This window comes from Heterodontus francisci, chromosome 13 (genome assembly GCF_036365525.1).
Source record: "Heterodontus francisci isolate sHetFra1 chromosome 13, sHetFra1.hap1, whole genome shotgun sequence".
In the NCBI taxonomy this organism is placed as follows: Eukaryota; Metazoa; Chordata; class Chondrichthyes; order Heterodontiformes; family Heterodontidae; genus Heterodontus; species Heterodontus francisci.
In genome coordinates, this window is record NC_090383.1 from 79,955,221 (window position 1) to 79,975,293 (window position 20,073).

Below are 20,073 nucleotides of genomic sequence, written 5' to 3' on the forward strand. Positions count from 1 at the left end.
TTTGGATGAATCAGCAAGGGGCCAGTATTGAGTGGCAAGCACCACATAAAACTTACCTGCACTGCTTAAAGGAGCAGTGCATGATGGCTGGAGCAAGTGCTGCAAATCATGGTTGAAAAGAATCTGACCTGGGAGAGAGTAAGCAATGACACAATAGGGGAGAGAGTGAGCTCCAAGGATTTCAGATGCTGCACAGGAGATCTTGGCACTGGAGGTGGAAAGGAGAAGTGATGTCCTCTACTTGTAGGGATGAAGGAGATCCCCCAGACACAAAGGGCAAAAGGGCATGGCAACAGATAGCCTGGAGATCAATACCAGGAATCAAGCCCCGAGGACATGGTTCAGTGCTGCATGAAGTTTAATGACCTCACTCAAATGGCCCAGTCAGTGAATCCATCTTCAAATGCACCAGAAACCTCAGCCACTGCTCAAATCACCACAGCCCATCAATCACCTATCAATAATCTCTATTAATCAGGACTCATACTTAACATTCATATGCTTTACCTCAGCCTCTCACACTTCTTTTAAACTGGTTCATGGGATGTGGGTGTTGCTGGTTAGGCCAGCATTTATTACCCATTCCTAATTGCCATTGAGAAGGCAGTAGTAAGCCACCTTTCTGAAGCACTGCAGTGTAATGCATCTTAAGGCACTTCGCAGGAGCACTACACAGCAACTTTGACACCGAGCCACATAATGTGATATTAGCGCTGATGGCCAAAAGCTAGTCAAAAACGTAGCTTTTAAGGAGCATCTTAAAGGAAGAAAGAGAGACAGAGAAACAAAGAGGTTTAGGGAGGGAGTTCCAGGCCTAGGAAGCTGAAGGTGTGGCCACGAATGGCACAGCAAACAAAATATGGGATGTTCAAGAGGCCAGAATTAGGTGAGTGCAGATACTTCAGAGGGTCCTGGGGCTGAAGGAGATTACACAGATAGGAAGGGACGAGACCATGGAGGAATTTGAAAACAAAGATGAGAATTTTAAAATCGGCTTAACTGGGAGCCAATGTAAGTCAACAAACACTGGGGCGAGTCATAGGGTGATGGATGAATGGGACTTGGTGCGAGTAAAGCCACAAGCAACAGAGTTTTGGATGACTAAGTTTACAGAGGGTAGAAAATGGAAGGTTGGCCAGGAATAAATTAGAATAGACAAGTATAGAGGTAACAAATGGATGAGGGTTTCAGCAGCAGCTGAGCTGAGGTGGGGCGGAGTTGGGCGATGTTATGAAGGTGGAAATAGGTGGTGTTAGTGATAGCACAGATTGTGGTCAAATGTGACACCAAATGTGAACAGTCAGGTTCAACCTCAGACATTTGCCAGGGAGAGGAATGAAATCAGTAGCTAGGGAACAGAGTTTGTGGCAGGGACTGACAATGGTACAGTGGTAATGTCACTGGACTAGTAATCCAGAGATCCAGGCTAATACTCTAGGGACACTGGTTCAAATCCCATCACAGCAGCTGGTTGATTCTTAATTGCCTTCGAAATGGCCTAGCAAGCCATTCAGTTGTAGAAAACTGCTGCACAAAAGTTGAAAAGGAACAAAACGGACAGAACATGCAGCATCGACCCAGGCAACAGAAACAATAATGGCAACCCAGCCCCGTCGACCCCTCAAAGTCCTCCTTACTAACATCTGTGATCTTGTGCCCAAATTCGGACAGCTGTCCCACAGACTAGCCAGCAACATCCTGACAGTCATACTCACTGAAACATACCTTACATCCAATGTCCCAGACAACACCATCACCATTCCTGGGCATGTTCTGCCCCGCCAGCAGAACAGGCTCACCAGAGGCGGCAGTACAGTGGTATACAGTTGGGAAGGAGTTGCCCTGAGTCTCCTCAACATTAACTCCAGACCCCATGAAGTCTCATGGCACCAGGTCAAACATGGGTAAGGAAACCTCCTGCTGATTACCACCTACTGCCCTCCCTCAGCTGATGCATCAGTACTCCTCCACTTGGAAGAAGCACTGAGGGTGGCAAGGGCACAGAATGCATTCAGGATGGGGGAATGCAATGTCCATCAACAAGAGTAGCTCGGTAGCACCACTAACTGGGCTGTCCATGTCTTGAAGGGCATATCTGTAAAACTGGGTCTGCAGCAGGTGGTGAGAGAACCAACAAGAGGGAAAAACCTACTGGACCTTGTCCTCACGAATCTTCCTGTTGCAAATGCATCTGGCCATGGAAATATTGATCGGAGTCACCAACGCACAATTTTTGTGAAAACAAAGTGCCATCTTCACATTGAGGATACCCACCATCATACTAAGCGGGATATTCAGAACATATCTGGCAGCTCAAAACTGGACATCCATGAGGTGCTGTGGACCAATAGAATTGTATTCAACCACTATCTGTAACCTTATGGCCTGGCATATTCCTCACTCTACCATTACCATCAAGCCAAGGGATCAGCCCTGGTTCAATGAAGAGTGCAGGAGACCATGCCGGGAGCGGCACCAGGCATACCTAAAAATGAAGTGTCAACCTGATGAAGCTGCAACACAGGACGAGATGCACACCAAACAGCAGAAGTAGCATGCAATAGACAGAGTTAAGCGATCCCACAACCAAACGGATCAGATCAAAGCTCTGCAGTCCTGCCACATCCAGTTGTGAACAGCAGTGGACGATTAAACAACTAACAGGAAGAGGAGGAGGCTCCACAAATATCCCTATCCTCAATGATGGAGGAGCCCAGCAGATCAGCGCAAAAGAAAAGCCAGAAGTGCCAAGTAAATGATCCATCGCAGCCTCCTCCTGAGGTCTCCAGCATTATAGATGCCAGTCTTCAGTCAATTCGGTTCACTCCACATGATATCAGTGTCCTAGGCCCAAACATCTTTAGCTGCTTCATCAATGATATTCCCTCTATTATAAGGTCACAAGCGGGGATGCTCACTGATGAGTGCACAATGTTCAGCACCATTCACGACTCCTCAGATACTGAAGCAGTCAGAGTCCAGGCTTGGGCTGATAAGTGGCAAGTAACATTCACGCCTCACAAGTGCCAGGCAATGATCATCTCAAACGAGAGAGAATCTAGCCATCTCTCTTTGATCCTCAATGGCATTACCATCACTGAATGGGACTGTTAGTGAATGGGGAACTGGGATTGCAGTTACTGCTACCACACTTGCATGAGTTCATCAAGACAGCCAGGGCTAAAAGAGGCTTTAAAGTTAGCCTCCTCTCTTCCTTTTCCTCCTCCTCCTCCTGTTTCTCCACCTGCTCCCCTTCCATCTGCTCCTCAGCTGCTCGCTGTTTAACTGGTGACAACGGCTGTCCCCTCATGAAGGCCAACGTCGTGCAGCATGCAGACGACCACCACGCATCTTGACATCTGCTCGAAAGAGTTCCTCCAGAGCAGACCAGGCAGTGGAAGTATTGTTTCAGCATGCCAATGGTCTGCTCTATCAAATTTCATGTTGCAGCATTGCTTTTATTGCATGCACACTGAGCACATGTGCAAGAGGTGCACACCAGAGTCATCAGCCATGACGTCAGTGGATAGGCCTTGAAGCCACCATTTGGTTTTCTCTGCTGGCTCAAATGCAGCAGACCGTTGTCGAATCAAAGCATCATGTCCAGGTTGCCTGTTCACTTCCTCTTATTCCTCCTCCTCCTTCTCCTGTTCCTCAGATGCTCACCGTATAGCTGGCGGCAAGGGCTGTCCTTTCATGGTGAGGCTGTGCAGCATGCCACTACCAATCTTGGCACCTGCTCTGTCGAGTACTGCAGGGCTCCTCCAGAGTGGTTCCGGCAGCAGAAGTGTTGTCTCTGCATGCCCATGACCTGCTCTCACACATTTTGTGTTGCAGCTTGGCTTTCATTGTATGCATACTGAACATGTGGCCGTGGGTTGCACCCTGGAATTACAAGCCACGTCATCAGTCGATAGCACTTGCCCCCAGTAGCCACCCTTTGGTTTGCTGAGGTAGCTCAAATGCTGCTAGAACGGCGGACCACCGCAGAATTACGTCATCTTAACTGCTGCCAAGATAGCAGGTATTGACTGGCATGATTCACTACCTATGGTCACCAGGTGGGCACTGAGGGAGTGGGATCCCTTTCCATTACAATACAGGGCACAGGTGACAAGCGATGCCCGTAAAGTGATTTGCATGCAGCCAATGGCATCTGCCTGCAATCCTAGCAAAGGCATGTGCTCGCTGTCTGCTTGTCTTTGGCAAGACAGAATGAAAGGTAGCTAGCCCTCAATGAACAGAGAGCCTTAGTGACCTCTCTTAAAAGTAGTGGACAGCAATTGCGAGATGTTGCAAATATGTCCATCTCTAGCCTTGAAGGAGTCGGACGCATAAAAGTCCATTGCCGTGGTCACCTTCATAGCCACTGGCACTGCCATCCTTGCCCTGCTGAGGTTGCAGTTGTGGCTGCAGCAGGTGCAGGTTACAGTGAAGAGATCTTTCCTGGAACACAGATGTCTCACACATTGTTCCTCGCTGAAGTTCGGGTAGGGGAATTGCTCCCTGAACACTCTGTGCAGATATGGCCTGATGAGAGTCGTTCTCCCACACATCCAGAAGAAATCACCAGAAGCTAACCTGTAGGTAGCTGATGATCCTTTTAAATAGTGCTGATGGGTTTGTTCTTCCTCCTGTTGCACATGTTCAGCTATGCAATGATAAAAGAGAATGTTGGCTTTAGTGTTTAGCTCCAAAATGGCACTGCTGGTATCAAGTCAAGGTTTCTCCCAAGGGGATAGGGGGACAGATTTTTCTTCTTATAAAGTTGGATAAAGTGTTTAAATCTTCTTCTTTGGCCTCCTTGTCTCGGGAGACAATGGGTAAGCACCTGGAGGTGGTCAGTGGCTTGTGGAGCAGCGCCTGGAGTGGCTATAAAGGCCAATTTTAGAGTGACAGACTCTTCCACAGGTGCTGCAGATAAAATTGGTTGTCAGGGCTGTTTCGCAGTTGGCTCTCCCCTTGCGTTTGTCTTTTTTCCTGCCAACTGCTAAGTCTCTTCGACTCGCCACACTTTAGCCCCGCCTTTATGGCTGCCCGCCAGCTCTGGCGATCGCTGGCAACTGACTCCCACGACTTGTGATCAATGTCACAGGACTTCATGTCGCGTTTGCAGACGTCTTTAAAGCGGAGACATGGACGGCCGGTGGGTCTGATACCAGTGGTGAGCTCGCTGTACAATGTGTCCTTGGGGATCCTGCCATCTTCCATGCGGCTCACATGGCCAAGCCATTTTAAGCGCCGCTGACTCAGTAGGGTGTATAAGCTGGGGATGTTGACTGCCTCAAGGACTTCTGTGTTGGAGATACGGTCCTACCACCTGATGCCAAGGATTCTCCGGAGGCAGCGAAGATGGAATGAATTGAGACGTCGCTCTTGGCTGACATACGTTGTCCAGGCCTCGCTGCCATAGAGCAAGGTACTGAGGACACAGGCTTGATACACTCGGACTTTTGTGTTCCGTGTCAGTGCGCCATTTCCCACACTCTCTTGGCCAGTCTGGACATAGCAGTGGAAGCCCTTCCCATGCGCTTGTTGATTTCTGCATCGAGAGACAGGCTACTTGTGATAGTTGAGCTTAGGTAGGTGAACTCTTGAACCACTTCCAGAGCACGGTCGCCAATATTGATGGATGGAGCATTTCTGACGTCCTGTCCCATGATGTTCGTTTTCTTGAGGCTGATGGTTAGGCCAAATTCGTTGCAGGCAGCCGCAATCCTGTTGGTGAGATTCTGCAGACACTCTTCAGTGTGAGATGTTAATGCAGCATCGTCAGCAAAGAGAAGTTCCCTGATGAAGACATCTGTACTTTGGTCTTCGCTCTTAGACGGGCAAGGTTGAACAATCTGCCACCTGATCTTGCGTGGAGGAAAATTCCTTCTTCTGAAGACTTGAACGCATGTGAGAGCAGCAGGGAGAAGAAAATCCCTAACAGTGTAGGTGCGAGAACACAGCCCTGTTTCACGCCACTCAGGATAGGAAAGGGGTCTGATGAGGCACTGCTATGCTGAATTGTGCCTTTCATATTGTCATGGAATGAGGTGATGATACTTAGTAGCTTTGGTGGACATCCGATCTTTTCCAGTAGTCTGAAGAGACCACGTCTGCTGATGTGTATCCAAGATGGCTCCTGGGCTGCAAGCTCCCTAGGAAGCTCCCTTGCTGTGCAACTCTATCCATGGTCATCTGCTCCCATTCTTAGTGCTTTCTCCCCCAATCTACCCTCTTAAACAGTTTAAATTCCCCTGGTTCTTTAATCAGTACATTTTAGCCCTAACTACAAGTTAGCAGCTAGTTTAATGTTACCTGGGCCAACTGCCCTCTCCCAGCCATACTGCTCTTTGCTTTCTTCATTGAGCACTGAATTTTGCTGAAATTGACATCCAGTTTTCTGGACGCCTAGGCTACACTTCTCTACTGGACAAAATTGCAAAGTACAGCTGGTGATACTCTGATCTTCTATCCTGTTGTCTTCATCGTCCAGAGCGTCCGCGGCCACGGCGTGCGGTAAGTCCAGTAGAGGCAGAGAGGAAGGAGCAGCGGAACCCTAGGGTGATAAGACCTAGTACAGAGGAGAAGCATTGAGAAAAAGGTGCCCCGAAGACGTAAAAAGCCACGACCCGGCCCCAGTTGACTCCATCGCGGAACAGCTCCTTGGCCACAACTTCAAAGCGCTCGCGGGAGATGTGTGGCTCGTAGCGCATCTGCAGCGCAATGTCGGCGAAGTTCTGCTGCTACTGGCGCCCGAGGCTGTCGCCCACCTCCCGGAGGACACGGATGAGCTGTGATTCCTAGGTGCAAAGATTTTATGAAGATATGAAACCGGTTGCAAAGCTGACCCCTGTGGGACTCCACTGGTAACATTCTCCCAGGATGATGACAATTGATGTGCGGCAGTGGTTTTGTGCTGGGTTATGAACCATTCCCCTTTGTCATCTCCATTAGTAATCCTTATGAGGAATCCTGTTAAACACAGCAGCAACCAACACACCAGGCACAGTGAGGTCTTCTGGGATGGTGGGAACTGATGAAATGTTTTATTACCTGCACGCCCTTCCCCCCACACCCCCCGCTCCCCCCTACCAGCTCCCCCCTCGCACCCTCTTCCCCCTCGCACCCTCTTCCCCCACCCCCTCCCCCACTCACAACCCCTTCCCAGCGCCCCCCTCGCACCATCTTCCCCCCGCACCCCCTTCCCCACCCCCCTGCAGCCCTCTTCCCAGCTCCCCCTCGCACCCCTCCTCCCACCGGCATCCACCTATGCCTGAGCAGGGGCCCTAGCAACCCCACTGCCTTGTGGGCGTCTCGGGAGAGTCCAAGGCTAAGGGAGTAAACCCTAACAGAAAATCCCGAGCGGAGCCCCGTAGGCAGTCATGTGTCACCTTTGGTATGTTTCCTGCAGTTCTTGCAGCCATACCGGTGCCAAACGTCGTGCTCTGCACTCCTTTGGACCCCAACAGAAAGGCCGAGAGGGGGGTTTTGACACTTGGGCAACTCACAACCCCCATACATTCACCCAGGCATGCGCCATGGAGAGGTCACTCCATAGTTGCCTCACAGTGACCGAAACAACACGGAAGGCAGCAGTTACGGGTCATAAGTCCAGCTCAATTGGCGTAGAGATTGGGCGCCATGGGTTGCCTTGGTCGGTGGGAGAGGTCATCGCACCTCACTGGACAGCTACCGCCTGCCTCAAACCGGGCAGCCCCCGGTCAATAAGGTTCTGTCCCGCCACAGTCCACCTGCTTCAATGGGTGCTTGGAGCTCAGGGTCATTGCCCGAAAAGCGGACTGCAACACAGCACCAAACAGCTCAATAAAATAAGGAAAGGTACCAGCCTTTCGTTTTGCAAGCTGGAACGTCAGAGCTATGTGTCCTGGCCTGTCGGAAGACCTTACACAAATCAACGATTCTCGGAAGACCGCCATCATTAACAATGAGCTCAGTAGACTCAATGTGAACATTGCAGCACTTCAGGAGACACGCCTCCCTGCGAGCGGATCTCTAAGAGAGCAAGACTACACCTTCTACTGGCAGGGTAGGGATCCTGAAGAACCAAGACAGCATGGAGTGGGCTTCGCCATCAGAAACTATTAGCTCAGCATGATAGAGCCACCTTCAAATGGCTCAGAACGCATACTGTCCATCCGGCTGCTCACCGCCTCTGGTCCAGTACACCTACTCAGCATCTATGCTCCAACACTCTGCTCCTCACCTGAAGCTAAAGACCAGTTCTACGAGGAACTCCATAATATCAGTAGTAGCATCCCCAATACCGAACATCTGTTCCTGCTGGGGGACTTTAATGCCAGGGTTGGGGCCGACCATGACTCATGGCCCTCCTGCCTTGGGCGCTATGGCATTGGAAGGATGAATGAGAATGGACAGAGACTGCTTGAGTTGTGTACCTATCATAACCTCTGCATCACCAACTCGTTCTTTCACAATAAACCCTGTCACCAAGTTTCTTGGAGGCACCCAAGATCACGTCGTTGGCACCAGCTGGACCTCATCGTCACAAGGCAAGCCTCTTTAAACAGCGTTCAAACCACACGCAGCTTCCACAGTGCGGACTGCGACACCAACCACTCCCTGGTGTGCAGCAAGGTTAGACTCAAACCAAAGAAGCTACATCACTCCAAGCAGAAGGGCCACCCACGCATCAACACGAGCAGAATTTCTTATCCACAGCTGTTACAAAAATTTCTAAATTCACTTGAAAAAGCCCTTCAAAACATTCCTACAGGGGATGCAGAGACCAAGTGGGACCACATCAGAGACGCCATCTATGAGTCAGCTATGACCACCTATGGCAAATGCGTGAAGCAGAATGCAGACTGGTTTCAATCTCACTTTGAAGAGCTGGAACGTGTCTTAGCCGCTAAGCGCATTGCACTGCTGAACTACAAGAAAGCCTCCAGCGAGTTAACATCCGTAGCACTTAAAACAGGCAAAAGCGCTGCACAAAGAATACCCAGGCGCTGCACAAATGACTACTGGCAACACCTATGCAGTCATATTCAGCTGGCCTCAGACACCGGAAACATCAGAGGAATGTACGATGGCATTAAGAGAGCTTTTGGGCCAACCATCAAGAAGATCGCCCCCCTCAAATCTAAATCAGGGGACACAATCACTGACCAATGCAAGCAAATGGACCGCTGGGTTGAGCACTACCTAGAACTGTACTCCAGGGAGAATGTTGTCTCTGAGACCGCCCTCAATGCAGCCCAGCCTCTGCCAGTCATGGATGAGCTAGACGGACAGCCAACTAAATCGGAACTCAGTAATGCCATTGATTCTCTAGCCAGCGGAAAAGCCCCTGGTATGGATGGCATTACCCCTGAAATAATTAAGAGTGCTAAGCCTGCTATATTCTCAGCACTCTACGAACTGCTTTGCCTGTGCTGGAATGAGGGAGCAGTACCACAGGACATGCGCGATGCCAATATCATCACCCTCTATAAAAACAAAGGTGACCGCAGTGACTGCAACAACTACCGTGGAATCTCCCTGCTCAGCATAGCGGGGAAAGTCTTCGCTCGAGTCACTTTAAACAGGCTCCAGAAGCTGGCTGAGCGTGTCTATTCTGAGGCCAGTGTGGCTTTCGAGCAGAGAGATCGACCATTGACATGCTGTTCTCCCTTCGTCAGCTACAGGAGAAATGCCGCGAACAACAGATGCCCCTCCATGTTGCTTTCATTGATCTCACCAAAGCCTTTGACCTCGTCAGGTGTTTAAAATGGTGCCCGAATTACGACCCCACTTTTGGACCCCACCAAAGTTGAAGTTCACCCCATTATCTGGTGATTTATGTCACTGTTGTTTATAGGACCTTGCTGTGCAGAAACTGGCTGCCAAGTTTCCCTTCACTACAACATGACTACAGTTCAAAAAAGTAAGTATTTCATTGACTATGAAACACTTTGGGATGTCCTGAGGTTGTGAAAGGTGCTACATAAATGCAAACATTTTACAATGTTTCATTATTGGGATTTAAATCTGACTATATATAATCAATTTATAATCTGTAGTGTGTCATATGCCATGCCATATTGGATCAAAATGAGCTTACTGTATAAAGCTGCAGACATCTGGAATTTCAATGTTAATATTAGTAAAATTTTAATTTCATTAATGTATGAAATTTCTTCTTTTTGCTGTTCCAATTGGGATGATTCTAGAAAGGGATAATATTGTGGGAGAAAGCACCTTCCAAACTCACTACCTCTACCACCTAGAAGAACAAGGGAAGCAGATGCAGGGGAACACCACTTGCCAGTTCCTCTCCAAGTCACACACCATTGTGACTTGGAAATATATTGCCATTCCTTCACTGTCACTGGATGAAAATCCTGGAACTCCCTCCCTATCAGCTTTGTGGGTGTACCTACACCACATGGACCGCAGCGGTTCAATAACACGGATCACCACCACCTTTGGAAAGGAAATTAGGGATACCAGCGATTCCCACATCCCATGAATGAATTTAAAAAAAGAGATTAGAGCCATTTTGATTTTACCTCTGTTCTGTCCACAAGTGTGATCCTGAACTCCCTGTAGCTCACCACTTGAATTACTTGTCCCATTCCCACTTGGAACTCCCCATCTTTAGCTTTCTATACTGTTCCAATAGAGTTCAATGCAACTCCAAGAATAGCAATTTATCTTTCCTCTGGGTGCTCTGCAGCTGCCTGGCTTTAATATTAGCAACTTCAAACTTTAACTATAATCTCCATTTTCTTTACAGCAGGGATAGCTGGTGATGTGGTTTGGGTCTATTGGTGTCTACACCCAATGTATCCCTGGTGCAGGCCAGTTCTCCAGTATCATTTCAAAGGCCTGCAGCATTGATCCCTATCCTTGACAGCAAACAGAACTTCCATTGCATCCTCTGAACTTTGATGTTTGCCCCTCACCAATCCTGCAACCAGATCCAGGTGCAGGGCCTAAGGCCCAGTTCCTTTGAACGCTCCTCTAAATGGGTGACTCTGGGTCCAATAGCAAACTGAGGTGGGAAATCCAGTTATGCTCCTTCCCACCTCATTAACGTGGTTGTCCTCCATCTTTGGCAGTTGCCAGGCCTGCCCAAAGGGGAAACCCCAGAAAATCCTGGGCAATACAAAGAGACGAGAGACCATTTCACAAGTCTCAGCCCCTATTTCCTTTCCCCAGTGCAAAGGAGAAGAAACTTAACCCTTGTAACTTCAATCAAGGCCATTTAATTGCGAAATGGATATTATAGAATCCACTTTGATGTAAAAATAAAGTAGTTTCATCAGCGTCTTATTGAAGGTACATATCACTGGTTGTAAACGACTGCCACAAATGGAGCACATATATTGTATGAATAAACTATTTTTGATTCTTGCACATTTACAACATGGCTAAGATTCATAGATAAAATAATCTAGAAGAGCAGAATGGATCATTTTGTGCATCCAAATAGTCTAAAATCTCTTAGATTAGCACAATTTATGATTCTCCATGAATAACGAAAGAATATTGCTGACAAAATATTTGCAAAAATTGGAATTACGCAAAACGTATGTTCAGCATCTATATGACTTGAATGATTTAAGCAGGCACAAACATTTAATGATTATTAGCTATGATCACTTTGTTGACATAAAAATATTCTGAATGAAAAAACTAAACAGTGAAACAGGACCTATTACAACATAATTTGTCACAACAGGCTCATTGCTCTAGTGATATACCTGCAGAGAACAGTTACTTAAGCAATCTTGATTAAGCACAAAATTCTATTACCTACATAACTCACTTGCACTGACATTCAAATGAATTTTTGAAAGCATACTTATACTTATTAAAATTACCCACCTGATCACACAGGAGGCTCCCATTTATGACTCCAGATTGTAAGCAATCACAAGGTTTGCACACATCAGCTGCTGAGAGGCTGACACCTACTTCTCGGTAAAAAAAGTCGTTACACCATTCGCAATTTCTTCCTACAAGAATTTATTGAACAATGTGCACAAATTAATGAGACCTTCAGAGTAGACTTAAATCAAATAGGTTCAAGTTCACAAGCTCTGCAAATACTCAGTAGTTATTAAACATTTCGAACACAAAGCTTACCTCAAAATATTACAGAGAATAATGCTAAACAGAGATAACAGCTCAATTGTCCCAAAGAATTTACTTATATATACTAGTGGACCTCCCACAGCGGTCTACAAAAACTGAGGGGTAAATTAGGCTGTTATCTCCGTGTAATCTGGCAGAATCAGATGTGTAAGATGTAGGCCTACATGGAGCCTACATGCCTAGAACGAGGTGCTTTGCAGGTTGGCATTTGAGGCCTGTCTTTGGACCTGAAATAGGTATCACGCACAGAATGCACAGCCCACTGGGAGACCCAAATCCAGCCCAAATCTGGGACTGAGGCAACTAATATTAAACAAGCTGCCAGCACCTATTATGCCTCCACAGGCAGCTTGCCCATTTTAAAAAGATGAATGTTGTCATTTTCCTCATCAGCAGCAACCCAAAATGAAGTCCAGGGTGGGGAATGGAAAGGCCAAAGCATGAAGAGATCACAAGTTTTGCGAAGTCAGCAGAGTATTCCTGCTCCTGCTGGATCCACAGGAAAACTTTTGATTTTCTTTTAAACTTACCTTTTCATAGCATGTGCTGAAGAGGCTCAACTTCCACTCCGATCAACACTATCTAATTTCACAAAGGGGGCCTAAAAAAGGCATCCAGCCCCTCATTTACACATGTAAGTGGTCTATGGTCTGTTTTAGGAGGTTGCCAGATATGCCTGAAAAGTTACCCGACCCAAATCTAGCTAATTTTCAGGCATCATTTGAATGCAGGAAGTTTTACACTCAAAACAGGTGGAACGAAGTTCAATTTCTCCCTCTTTCAGTATGCAGTTAGTGTAATTGGACATTGCTATGTGTGCTTCCTTTTTTTGTTAAATTTTGAAGATTTATGTGTTAAAACTGAAAATGAGTCCATGGATTTATTTATTTTTTTTTTTTTTACAAGGGTCACAGAAGTCTGGATTGTAAACAGTTACTGGAAGGCACCGGTCTTCAAATAATTACCCAGCAGGGATTTTTTTTGACTTGGGGAAAGATATTTACAAAGGAGTGACAAGTTAAGATTTATAGGGGTCAGGAGGCCTGATTCTTGTGACAAAAACAAGAAATGCTGGAATCACTCAGCAGGTCTGGCAGCATCTGTGGAAAGAGAAGCAAAGTTAACGTTTCGGGTCAGTGACCCTTCTTCGGAACTGACAAATATTAGAAAGGTCACAGATTATAAACAAGTGAGGTGGGGGTGGGGCAAGAGATAACAAAGGAGAAGGTGCAGATTGGACCAGGCCACATAGCTGACCAAAAGGTCACGGAGCAAAGGCAAACAATATGTTGATGGTGTGTTGAAAGACAAAGCATTAGTACAGATTAGGTGTAAATACACTGAATATTGAACAGCAGCAAGTGCAAACCTGAAGAAAAACAACCTGAAAAAAACAGTGGGTAAGCAAACTGAACAAACTAAGATGAAATGAAATAAATGCAAAAAAAGATCGTAAAAAATGTAAAAAGGAATGTAAAAAAAAAAGAAAAAACTAAAAATGAAAGTAAAATGGGGGGCTGTCATGCTCTGAAATTATTGAACTCAATGTTCAGTCCGGCAGGCTGTAGTGTGCCTAATCGGTAAATGAGATGCTGTTCCTCGAGCTTGCGTTGATGTTCACTGGAACACTGCAGCAATCCCAGGACAGAGATGTGAGCATGAGAGCAGGGGGGGGGGGGGGGGGGGGGGGGGGAAGTGTTGAAATGGCAAGCAACCGGAAGCTCAGGGTCCTGCTTGCGGACTGAGCGGAGATGTTCCGCAAAGCGGTCACCCAGTCTGCGTTTGGTCTCCCCAATGTAGAGGAGACCACACTGTGAGCAGCGAATACAGTATACTACATTGAAAGAAGTACAAGTAAATCGCTGCTTCACCTGAAAGGAGTGTTTGGAGCCTGGGATAGTGAGGAGAGAGGAGGTAAATGGACAGGTATTACACCTCCTGCGATTGCAGGGGAAGGTGCCCTGGGACGGGGACGAGCTGGTGGGGGTAATGGAGGAGTGGACCAGGGTGTCGCGGAGGGAATGATCCCTTCGGAATGCTGACAGGGGAAGGGAGGGGAAGATGCAACTGGTAGTGGCATCACGCTGGAGGTGGCAGAAATGGCGGAGGATGATCCTTTGGATATGGAGGCTGGTGGGGTGAAAAGTGAGGACAAGGGGAACCCTGTCACGGTTCTGGGAGGGAGGGGAAGGGGTGAGGGTAGAGGTGCGGGGAATGGGTCGGACACGGTTGAGGGCCCTGTCAACCACAGTGGGGGGAAATCCTCGGTTGAGGAAAAAGGAGGTCATATCAGAAGCACCGTCATGGAAGGTAGCATCATCTGAGCAGATGCGTCAGAGACGGAGAAACTGGGAGAATGGAATGGAGTCCTTACAGGAGGTAGGGTGTGAAGAAGTGTAGTCGAGGTAGCTGTGGGAGTCAGTGGGCTTATCATGGATATTGGTAGACAACCTATCCCCAGAGATGGAGACAGAGAAGTCGAGGAAGGGAAGGGAAGTGTCAGAGATGGACCATGTAAAGGTGAGAGAAGGGTGGAAATTGGAAGCAAAGTTGATAAAGTTTTCTAGTTCGAGGCGGGAGCAGGAAACGGCACCGATACAGTCATCAATGTACCGGAAAAAGAGTTGGGGGAGGGGGCCTGAGTAGGACTGGAACAAAGAATGCTCGACATATCCCACAAAAAGACAGGCATAACTAGGACCCATGCGGGTACCCATAGCGACACCTTTTACTTGAAGGAAGTGCATGGAGTTGAAGGAGAAGTTGTTCAATGTGAGAACAAGTTCAGCCAGGCGGAGGAGGGTTGTGGTGGATGGGGACTGGTTGGGCCTCTGTTCCAGGAAGAAGCGGAGAGCCCTCAAACCATCCTGGTGGGGGATGGAGGTGGAGAGCGATTGGACGTCCATAGTGAAGAGGAGGGGGTTGGGACCAGGAAACTGGAAATTGTCAAAATGACGTAGGGCGTCAGAAGAGTCACGGATGTAGGTGGGAAGAGACTGGGCCAGCGGAGAAAAGATAGAGTCTAGATAGGAAGAAATAAGTTCAGATTTCCAGCATCCGCAGTATTTTGCTTTTATCTGATTCTTGTGACATTGTTTTTGGTTTTGCTTTGCACAGTGAGTTGGGATATGGACAATGTGTTAAAAAGACAGTTGGAGAAAACTTGCCAAGGGAGCAAAACACCAGCTCAGTCTGCTCAAGCCCTTTGAAAAGCCTGCCAGTTTTCCATCTCTTGAGAAGCAAGTGTAAGGAACTGCCAGAAACCCATTACTACATTTCCCCTGGAAAGCCTGCCCAAACTGATCTTCAACGTTCCTTGTCAAGAACTGTTCTAGGAAGATCCCAGTGACAGCCGTCTATACTTCAAAAGGACAGACAAGTTGGTGGAATTGGCAGACAGGTGGCAGATATGAAGTTTAATGCAGAGAAATGTGAAGTGATTCATTTTGGTAGGCAGAACAAGGAGAGACAATATAGAATAAAGGGTACAATTCTAAAGGGTACAAATCTCTGCAGGAGCAGAGGGAGCCAAAATGCCTCTGTGCATAAGTCATTGAAGGTGGCAGGACAGGTTGAGAGCGCAGTTAATGAAGCATACAGTATCCTGGGCTTTATTAATAGGGGCACAGAGTACAAGAACAAGGAAGTTATGTTCAACTTGTATAAGACATTAGTTCGGTCTCAGCTGGAGTATTGTGTCCAATTTTGGGCGCTACACTTGAAGACAGACATGAGGGCATTGGGGAGAGTACAGAAAAGATTCACGAGTATGGTTCCAGGGATGAGGAATTTCAGTTATGAAGATACAGTGGAAAAGTTGAAGAGAAAGCTGAGAGGTGATTTGATACAGGCATTCAAAATCATGAGGAGTTTAGACAGAGCAGATAGAGAGAAACTGTTCCCATTAATGAAAGGATCGAGAACGAGAGGGCACAGATTTAAAAGTATTTGGTAAGAAGAGCAGAAGTGACACGAGGAGAAACTTTTTCACACAGCAAGTGGTTAAGGTCTGGAATGCGCTGCCTGAGAACGTGGTGAAGGCAGGTTCAACCAAGGTGGGAGGAGTGCACTGTTTATTCTAGTTCCACTTCTCCACAGGTTGCAACATATTTTTAAAAATTTCCCCACTTACTAATATGGTCAATCATAGACTCTATTGTTATCCCAGAATAAAACACACCAACCAGATTTCTTTAATAAACAAAATCATCAGTTTATTTAAGAGGGAATTAGACAGTTATATGAAAAGGAAGAATGTGCAGGGTTATGGGGAGAAAGAAGGGGAATGGAACTGAGGAAGTTGCTCTTTCAGAGAGCCGGTGCGGACACGATGGGCTGAATGGCCTCCTTCTGTGCTGTAATGATTGTGACATCTTTTCATATCTTCTCTTTTTTCTTCAAGAATCAACAAATACTTTGACCAACGTACTGTTTTTTGGGCTTTTTTGTACTAGAGGTCTAAAGACTAAATCTCTATTTCTCAGTTAACTGGTGTATGTGTGTGTAGGTGTGAGGGGCTAAGGTAAAAAAGGGAACTTTTATATTTAGATCAGTGTATGAATGCTTTGCTTCATTACCGGCTATGACTGGTTTTATAATAAACTGATAATTTTGTTGTTTAAAGAAACCCGGTTGGTGTGTTTTATTCTGGGATATTCTCACACAATCTCCTTGTCATTTTATTCTTAGGAGGAGTCTATGATAATTCACTCACTTCACAATTCATAATGATAATAATAATCCTTGTACATGAATCACAGAAAGTTAACATGTAGGTACAGAGCAATTAGGAAGGCAAATAGTTTGTTAGCTTTTACTATAAAGGGATTGGAGTATAAAAGAGTAATCTTACTCCAATTATTTAGGGCCTTGTATGAGAACACACCTGGAGCACTGTGTACAGTTGTGGTCTCCTTAGCTAAGGATGGAGGTACATACCAGTGAAAATTCACCAGATTGATTCCCGGAATGAGAGGATTGGTTTATGAAGAGAGATTGAGCAAACTAGACGGATATTCCTGAGAATTTAGTAGAATGAGAGGTGATCTAATTGAAAGATATAAACTTGAGGCTTGACAGACTAGTTGCTGGGTGGATATTTCTTCTGGCTGTGGAGTCTAGGACCAGGAGTCACAGTCTCAGAATAAGGCGTTGGCCATTTAGGACAGAAATGAGGAGAAATTCCTTAATTCAAAGGATTATGAATCTTTGGAATTCTATACTCCAGACAGCTGTGGGTGCTGAGTCATTGAGTATATTTGAGACGGAGATCAATCGATTTTTGGGTACTAAAGGAATTAAAGAATAGGAGAATAGTGTGGGAAGGTGGAGTTGAGATAGATCAGCCATGAACCTATTGAATGGCAGAGCAGGATTGAAGGGCTGAATTGGCTACTCCTGCTCCTACTATTTGGATTCTTGTTATGTTCTTATAACATTTAAAGCAACTATCAAAAGCTTTCACCTCAATCGAAGCAACAATATTAAGTGAACATTGTCACCTCCATTACAAAAGCAAAATACTGCGGATGCTGGAAATCTGAAATAAAAGAAAATGCTGGAAATACTCAGCAAGTCTGGCAGCATCTGTGGAGAGAGAAACAGAGTTAACGGCTGGAATTTTATGGGATCTTTGCAGACGGGCTCAGATGAAAAGCTGGCAAAATGGCATGGGAAGGCATCGGGTGGCATGCCTGATGCCTTCCATCATTATGCCATTTTGCCAGCAGCAAAAAAGGTGGCAGTTGGCCTGCATGCCCAGAGCTCAATTCAGCCACTTAACTGGCCAAATAAGGCACTCTTCCCACCTCTGCTGGCATTTTACAAGCAGCAGGAGGGACCCTCCATCACATGGAGACCGCCAGGTAAACCCTAGTGGCCTCCCAGCATGCTCTGCAGAAGGGGGGCCCCCTATTTTGTGCACTCTTTGGCCCACGATTAGGATTCCTGAGGCAATGGTGCTCCCTGCCCTCTGACACCCCCAACTCGCTAGGGCCTGTCTGACTGGCCCCACCCGCCTCAGACCCCACTTACCTTGAGGGTGCATGGCCAATGTGTTCTCGTTCTCCAGGTGCAGCCCCAGCAGGAGCCACTCAGCTGCAGAGGCTGCTGAGCTGCCAGCCCTCTGATTGGGGCAGCAGCTCTTAAGAGGGGGCTGCCATCCACAAAATGTTGCCCTGGGTCCTACCACATGCTCAAGTGGGTCTGCCCCCACTTTCAAGGTACATAGTTATGAGGGGAGAACTGGCTAAGGTTAATTGGGTAAATAGACTAAAAGGTATGGTGGTAAATGAACAGTAGGAAACATTTAAAGAAACAATTTAAAATTGTCAACAAAAATACATCCCATTGAAAAACAAAAACTCAGCACGAAAGACCCATCTGTAGTTCACTCAAGAAGTTAAGGATAGTATTTGATTCAAAGAAGCTTACAATAGCAAGTCTGAGGATTGGGAGTATTTTAGAAACCAGGAAATAGCCACCAAAAAGTTGATAAAAAGGCAAAAAAGTAGAATGAGTGTAAACTAGCCAGAAATATAGAAACAGATTGCAAGAGCTTTTATAAGTATATAAAAATGGAGAGAGTAGCTAAAGTAAATGTTGGTCCCTTAGAAGTAGGGACAGGAGAAATCAAGGGGAATGAGGAAATGGCAGAGGCTTTGAACAAATATTGTGTGCCTGTCTTCACAGTAGAACACATAACTTTCATACCAGAAATAGAGAGCAACTTTGGGGCTAAAAAAAAAAAAGAGAGAAAATTAAAGGGAATTAATATCAGCAGAGAAAAGTATTGGAGAAACTTAAGGGACTAAAATCAGACAAATTCCCAAGACCTGATGGCCTACACCCTAGGGTTCTAAAAGAGACAGCTGCAGATATAGTGGATGCGCTATGATATTCCAAAATTCCTTAGATTCGGGAACTGTCCTATCTGATCAGAAGTTGGCAAATGTTACACCACTTTTCAAGAAAGGAGGGAGAGAGAAAACAGTGAACTACAGGCCAGTTCACCTATCAGATCATTAGGAAAATGCTGGAAATTAAGGAAATCTTAACAATGCACTTAGAAAGGCATAGTATGATTAGAACAAGTCAACATGGTTTTACTAAAGGGAAATCCTGTTTGACAAATTTATTAGAGTTTTTTGAGGATGTAACTAGTAGGGTAGATAAAGGGGAATCAGCATATGTGGTATATCTGGATTTCCAAAAAGCATTCGATAAAGGTGCCACATGAAAGGTTGATGGGCAAGATAGGGGCTCATGAAGTTAGGAGTAATATATTAGCATGGATAGAGGATTGGTTGACGGAAGAAAGCAACGAATGGACATAAACAGGGAATTTTCAAGTTGGCAGGCAGTGAATAATGGAGTGCTGCAAGGATCAGTGCTGGGGCCTCAGTTATTTGCAATCTATATCAATGACTTAGATAAAGAGACAGAGAGTAATGTATCTAAGTTTGCTGATGATACAAAGTAGGTGGAAAGGTAAGCTATGGGGAGGACACAGAGGCTGCAAAGAGATATAGACAGGTTAAGTGAGTGGGCACCAATATGGCAGATGGAATATAATGTTGGGAAGTGTGAAGTTATTCACTTTGGTCGTAAGAACAGAAAAACAGAATTTTTTTTTTAATAAAAAGTGTGCAACTTGCAAGTGTTGCTGTTCAAAGAGGCTTGGGTATGCTCGTACAAGGAACGTAAAAAGCTCAGATGCAGATAGGAATTAGGAAGGCAAATGGCATGTTGACCTTTATTGCAAGGGGACTGGAGTACAATAAGAAAGTCTTGCTACAATTGTACAGGGTTTTGATGAGACATCTGGGAGTACTGTGTGCAGTTTTGGTCTCCACATTTAAGAAAGGATATATTTGCATTGGAAGCAGTACAGCGAAGGTTCACTAAATTGGTCCATGGGATGAGGGGGTTGTTGGACTTATATTCTCGAGTTTAGAAGAA

General features: G+C 46.1%; 1 protein-coding gene across 1 annotated transcript in view; it reads right to left on the reverse strand.

The window, feature by feature from the left end:
- The window catches only part of ush2a (Usher syndrome 2A (autosomal recessive, mild)), a 1,262,450-nt gene that overhangs the window by 1,035,549 nt on the left and 206,828 nt on the right, over positions 1-20,073 (reverse strand). Inside the window, exon 11 of the mRNA XM_068045693.1 lies at positions 11,845-11,975. Coding sequence (XP_067901794.1) covers positions 11,845-11,975 — 131 coding nt within the window. The remainder of the gene's footprint in view (positions 1-11,844; positions 11,976-20,073) is intronic.